At 42.9% G+C, this 6,752-nt stretch overlaps 1 protein-coding gene across 1 annotated transcript; it reads left to right on the top strand.

The window, feature by feature from the left end:
• Positions 1-1,620: 1,620 nt before the first annotated feature.
• On the top strand, positions 1,621-6,416 carry LOC113617033 (methylosome protein 50-like). Its single transcript, XM_027100374.1, has 4 exons — positions 1,621-2,472; positions 2,763-2,812; positions 3,313-3,384; positions 3,933-6,416. The coding sequence occupies exons 1-4, from the start codon at positions 2,246-2,248 to the stop codon at positions 4,076-4,078; spliced, it is 495 nt and encodes a 164-aa protein (XP_026956175.1). The 5' UTR covers positions 1,621-2,245; the 3' UTR covers positions 4,079-6,416.
• The last annotated feature ends 336 nt before the right edge of the window (positions 6,417-6,752 follow it).

Raw genomic sequence — 6,752 nt, 5'->3', positions numbered from 1 at the left:
AACAAAGAAAAAACATACATAGAGAACATTATAGTTATTAAAACAGAATGAACTTAGAGTATTCCTGAATCTTCTCTGCCACAGTTGCTCTTTCTTTCTTGATTCCTCTGCATCAAGACCATACAAGCAATTACATAAGTAACCCAGGCAACTCTACAAAGGAATGTGGCTGGATAGGTAGAGTGAATGACATTTCTATGCATTCCAGTGAATCCAGTTTTCTAAGGCCCACAGAGCTGAATCTGCTCTCATGCAATTGTCAGTCTGATTATATGATTTCATAAACTGACCTACCAGCACAGCCACAGTCCAGGTTTGGATTAAGGGGAGCTATTGATTCCTTTGTAGGTGGGAATGGTGTGGGAACTATACTGGGGGCCGCATAAGGCCAAGGCTTGCATTTGGTGGGGATTCAAAGGGGAGCAATGCAAGCAATGCAATTTCTGATATTGGCCCTGACAGCTGGTTGCAGAGGACCAGGTCACTTTCTCATGTTGGGACCCTGAAGGTCACAAATCTCACAGGGCTTTTCTTCCAGGAAACTCAAGCACCCTTAGATAGTCTGGAAACTGAGATCTACTTAAAGGAAAGTGAATACTCACATCTTCTGCTATGTAACATCCAGGCCCTCTGTGGGGCACTCCCCTAAGAGGGAGAAACTTGTTCCCCAACAAGTTTGGGGGGGTGGAAGTGAGGAAAGAGCTTCCTCTGTTGACATGTTCCAAAGGAGCAGTTAACCAGCGTCTCTGGAGAGCAAGAAAGAGGAGAAACTCCACATGAGGGAAGGCCCCATGGTCTAAGTGAGAGCCTGGAGGCAGGTGGGGTGTGGGGAGGGGGAGCAGAGACCTGGGCAGACAGTACTCTGAACAAAACAGTGACCAGTCCAAGGACGGGGGTGAACAAATTTCCCTCCTTTCCCCCTCTTTCCCAGTCTCCCCACTCTTCCTCCTGCCTCTACTCTTGACTCATCCCTCCTCACCTGTTTTGTTGAAGCACATTGTGCCAGTGCCACTAAGACCAGCGTTTGTGTATTGCGTTGCCTAGGAAACAGAAGCTGGCCGGCAGCTCCAGCTCTGTTGCTCCTTGAGGGGAGTGGCTCCTAGTACACATGCGCGGCAAGCGGAGCTGCCCCGGAGCTGTCCCGGAGCCACGTTGGGTGGGAACATGCACCTCCAGGGCCAGGAGCCCAGGAGAGTGTGAACTAGCAAAAACAAAGTGACTGTATGTGTACCAAGGATATGAGGGGCATAAAAAGGCTGAGGAATTACTTCAGACTGAGGGATATTGAGGAAACATGAAAATCTAATGCAACACGTATTCCTGAATGAGATAAGAAAGATGTGTTGTTGTGACAATTGCCAAATTTGAATAGGGTCTGTGGATTTAATGATAGTGTTTATCACTGTTGATTTTCACGTTGGTAGGGGTGTATGGTCATAATGTTTGAGAGAATCTCTGGGAGAGTAACAGTAGAGTTTTTAGGATGGTTGGGGAATCATATCAGAAAAATTATCTATACGTGGGGCGGGGGTGGGGGCGGGGGGAGGGAGAGAGAAGTAACATTTAACAGTAAGAAATAGAACCTAATTTTAAAAATGGGTAAAAATTTGAATGGGCACCTCAGAGAAAAGAATGTCCAATCCGTACTACCTGTATCTTTCCGTTTCTTCCCATTTTGCTTTCTTTGTTTTGAATGTCAGGCTCAGCAATGGAGACTCTGGAATTTAAAAAAAAAAACATCATTTGGGTGTTGGCAGACATTGCATGGAAGGTAGAAGTGGGACATTAAAGGTTGAGCCTCTCTGGCAGTTGAGCTTGAACACTACTTATTCAGGACAGCTATGTGTAGGGTTTTTGAACTTAGCCAGTCACTGAGAAGACACTGAATTATTCAACATATTTTTTATGACTCTGTAAGACATTTATTCAAATTGTTCAACAAATATTTATTAGTGTCCAAATAACAGAGAAGATTTAACCCTACTGGACTGTATGCTACGCAGATCATTGTGGAGATTCATCTTTGTTTGCAATGTTTTCTTACTGGAAGCAGGATAATGGATTTTACTAGCCATTCCATCTTTCTCTGTCTTTTTCTAGAAGCTTTCCCCACCTAATTTTCTGGACTGTTAGTAGGACATCAGTAATGCCAGAACAAAGTCAAATGGCTTGAGAGTTAGTTAAACCTTCTAAAGATGCAGACTTTGCTTTTATAGGAATAACTTAATTTGTTAGTTTATTGACAATGGACTACTTGAATCCTAGAAGTGAATTGCTGTCTTGGCATAATCCAAGCTTGTTTTCCTCACCCTCTTCCCCACTCCCAACAGGTGCTGTTGAATTGTGGGAGCTGGATGAGAATGAGACACTCATTGTCAGCAAGTTCTGCAAGTATAAGCATTATGACATCATGTCTACAGTCAGTGTGCTGAGCTCTGGCACACAAGCTGTCAGTGGTAGGAAAGACTTCTGGTGAGTCCCTGCTCCCACTGAGTCTCTAGGCCTCCTTTGTGTGTCTTTAGTGTCATACTGGCCTCATTAAGTAATGTTTTGGACTTATTATAAGAACCCAGTGACTAATTATGACATGTCTATAAGGTTTCCTTAGAGATTTTGCAATCTACTGTAAAAACAGGCTATATCAGCTGTCCAGTAGACAAAGACATAAGATGTGTCTGTTAAAGGAATTTCTTGTTTGAACACATGTTTTTATGTAGACAGTGTAGGTCAACATTAAGTTTCTGCTTCCTTTTGCTTCTTAGCATCAAGGTTTGGGACCTTGCTCAGCAAATGGTTCTGAATTCATACCGAGGTGAGTGCATGCTCTTTCTTTATCAGTCCTAGCCTTGGCTGTTTTGTTTTTAGATGGTACTAGGAATCCACCTGGAAGAGGCTTTCCTTGGCTAGAGTCAAAGGTGAAGGTGCCAGATGCCCAGTCACTTTGACACAAGTGACAAAATTGTTTTCTTCTCACTAAAGTTCTGCTGACCCCATTTCATGCAGTGGGTCCCAAGAGGAAGAGCTAGTTACTGGGTGGGTCACTTACATTTCCTGGATGGGCGAACAAAGGGGTCAGAGCTGTTATCTTCACGCTTTGTTTTGAAACTTGCCCGTGACTCACGTCTGGAAAGGGCAAGAGGCTGATGGGTAGATGTAGGTTGTGAGGGTCAAGGAGGAGGACAGGACTGCCTTAGCAGGGCTTGGGAAACTGAATAAAAGTGCTCCTGGGATTTCAACTGACTTCACCTGGGAAGCTTCAGCTCAGAGCTGGGCTCGGAGTCTTGTTCCAGACCCCTCTTCTCCCCTTTGCAGGCTGCAGTGCCTCTGGCTACCTTCCCGCCTCCCTGGCTTGGCATCCTCAGCAGAGTGAAGTCTTTGTCTTTGGTAAGGCAGCATGTCAAACTGTGTGTTGACTCTGGGAAGGGGAGGATGAGCCAGAGAGCTGACCCCATAATTCGAGACTCTGGCTGCTCAGTCTCATCAGCACACCTGGGCGCAAGGTGAATTATATTAATGGGGGTGTAGGATGATCCAAAAGTGGTTTTAGTTTAGCTTTGGAGAACATGATGATTTTTGTCCTAGTAGATTTGATTCCTGACTGTTTGCTGTGGCTTTTGTATTCATGGCTAGAAGTCAGTGGGCCAGAAAGCAAGTGGATTGTTACATAGGGAATATGGTTGTATAGTAGGGACAGTTGTATTAACATGGTGATATGGCTGGATATATGGTGACATAGTTTGTGATAACAATTATGTCATCCATTAATTTAATTTCCACAACCCCCAAATGACCAGTTATTCCTACTTTACCAAAGTGGAAACTGATGCTCAGAGTGGTTAACTTGTTCATGATGGAGGGCATTCAAATCCAGATCTGGCTGAGTCCAAAGCTCTTGCTTGTAACCTCTGTGATGTACTCTCTCTTTCCTTCAGGTGATGAGAATGGGACTGTCTCCCTTGTGGACACCAAGAGTGCAAGCTGTGCCCTCAGCTCAGCTGTGCACTCCCAGTGTGTCATTGGGCTGGTGTTCTCCCCGCACAGGTTCTGTTCTTTGTCATCAAGGGCCTGGTGGGTATGAATAGGAAGAATGAGGGGGGATCCTTGTGTTGACATAGCATTAGCTGATTGGGTACCTCCTTAAAGCAGGCACTGTTGTAGCTGAGGTTTTGGAATGTGAAAGATCTCTTAAGACTATAGTCCATTTTTGGGGTTGTATGGTCTCTGACTGCAAATGGCTAAAATATGGTCTTGTTCCTGCTCGACACCCAAAATGATTAATACTGTGGGCTTGTAGGGCTGTGTGGTTGGAAAGCCTGTGTTTCTGGCTTTTTGCCAAAGCTACAGGGAGGGACCAGATGGGATGGTTAGTTGCCAGGACGGCATTCAACCCTGGCTTCCCTCCATTTCCTTTATCTTTCCTTGGAACTTGTACTGTAGACTTGAGTGGTAGCCAGACTTTAACCCACAGTGGGGATCAAGCCACCTTCTCTGATCATTTTAGAATGGGCTTTGGGAATTGCCCAGTCAGGTTTTGTCTTGAGACCCATGGGCTTTACCTTTCTCAACCTTCTTCTCTCTTAATGCTCCCCTCCTGGTCTCTGTTAGTGAAGACTGCTCACTTGCTGTGCTTGACTCAGGCTTTTCTGAGCTGTAAGTGTGATGTAGAACCCTGTGATCAGGAATTAGGGAGGGGAGCAGCAAATCGCTGGGTCCTTTTTCTCTTCTGAAAAATATTGTCTCTTTCAAGGGGACTGGGTGATTGAAGCAAGCAAATTGTTGACTGTCTCCCTGTTCTGGGGGGCTGACTCAAAACCAGCTCTGTCCCTGGTAGAGGAGGAATGTGGTGGTGGGTGTGAATTCTAAGTCTGATATTCCAGGGGTCAGTGCTGTCCAGAAGTGTGCTTTCAGTGTTGCAGCTGCACCCTGAGTCAGCTCCCCAGAGCCAGCTCTACCCACCAGTACACCTACAGCAGCTGTTGCTAAGCTTCACTTTCAGCTAGATTGGAGGCTAGTCCCACCTACCAGCACACCCACAACTGTCATAGAACCACCACAACAGGAAGGCCCATGCAGGGTACACCTCTAGAGTGCCTGGCTTTGGTGACCAGAAGTGATTGCTCTCTGGTCCCCATAGGAATTCTTCTACATAAAGCCACCTCTTCAAGACTGGGAGATGTAGGTGATCTATCTAATATATAGAAACAAACAGAGAGTTAGAAAAAATGAGGAGACACAGGAATATGTTCCAACGAAAGAACATGACTAAACCTCAAAAGAATAATTGAACAAAATGGAGATATGTAATCTACTGATAAGGAGTTCAAAATAATGGTCATAGAGTAATGATCATAGAGTATGAAAGGGTGAACACAGTGAGAATTTCAACAAAGAGATAGAAAATATATAAAAGAACAAATCGGGAAGAATACAATAACTGAAGTAAAAAATACACTAGATGGAATCAACATCAGATTAGATGACAGAGAAGAAGAGATCAGTAATCTGAAAGACATAGCAATGGAAACCATACAATTGGAACAGCAAAAAGAAAAAATAATTTTTAAAATGAGGAGAGTTTAACAAACTTTGGGAACAACATTATATTGTAGTAACATTCATATTATAGGAGTCTGAGAAGGAGGAGTGAGGGAAAGGGACAGAAAGCTTATTTGAAGAAATAATAGCAGAAAACTTCCCTAACCTGGTGAAGAAAACAGACATCCAAGACCAGGAAGCACAAAGAGTCCCAAGCAAGATGAACTAGAAGAGACCCACACCAAGACATAATTAAAATGTCTAAAAGTTAAAGATAAAATAAATCTTAAAAGAAGCAAGAGAAAATCAACTAGTTACAGGCAAGAGAACCCCATAAGACTATCAGCTGATTTTTCAGCATAAAATTTACAGGCCAGAAGGGAGTGGCATGATATATTAAAGGTGCTGAAAGAAAAAAAAAAAAGCAAGACTACTCTACCTAGCAAAGTTATCATTCATAACTGAGGGAGAGAAAAGAGTTTCCCAGATAAGCAACTGTAAAAGAAGTTCATTATCAGTAAATTGGCCCTGTAAGGAATGTTAAGGGATTTCTTCAAATGGAAAAGAAAAGGCCACAACTAGATACAAAAAAATTATGAAAGAAAACTCTCACTGGTAAATGGAAACATAAAGTAAAAGGCAGTGGATCAAGCACCTATAGCTAGTATGAAGGCTAAAGGACAAAAGTAGTAAAATAATCTACATCTAAAATGATTAGTTAAGGGTATGCAAAATAAAAATATGTAAAATATGACACCAAAACTATGATTCTCCCACAAAAACAGACACATAGCTCAATGGACCAGAATAGAGAGCTGAGAAATAAATCATGCTCATATGGTCAATTAAGCTATGACAAAGGAGGCAAGAATACAGAACGGGGGAGAAAAGAGAGTCTCCTCAATAAATAATGTTGGGAATATTGCACAGCTATATGTGAAAGAATGAATTGGGCCACACTATCTTACAGCATATACAAAGCTGAGTTCAAATTGGTTTCAAACACTTGAATGTAAGAATGTAAGACCTGAAACCATAAAACTCCTAGAAGAAAGCATAGGCAGTCAGATCTTTGACTTAGATCTTAGCAATATTGTTTTGGATCTGCCTCCTCAGGCAAGGACAACAAAATGGGGGGGAGGAAGAAAGAAAGGAAGAAAGAAAGAAAGAAAGAAAGGAAGAAAGAAAGAAAGAAAGAAAGAAAGAAAGAAAGAAAG

Source organism: Aethalodelphis obliquidens, unplaced genomic scaffold (assembly GCF_003676395.1).
Source record: "Aethalodelphis obliquidens isolate GAN/ISIS:26980383/991018 unplaced genomic scaffold, ASM367639v1 scaffold1302, whole genome shotgun sequence".
NCBI lineage: Eukaryota > Metazoa > Chordata > Mammalia > Artiodactyla > Delphinidae > Aethalodelphis > Aethalodelphis obliquidens.
Note: the sequence above shows the minus strand (reverse complement) of the source record. Positions and strands in the feature narration are given on the sequence as shown.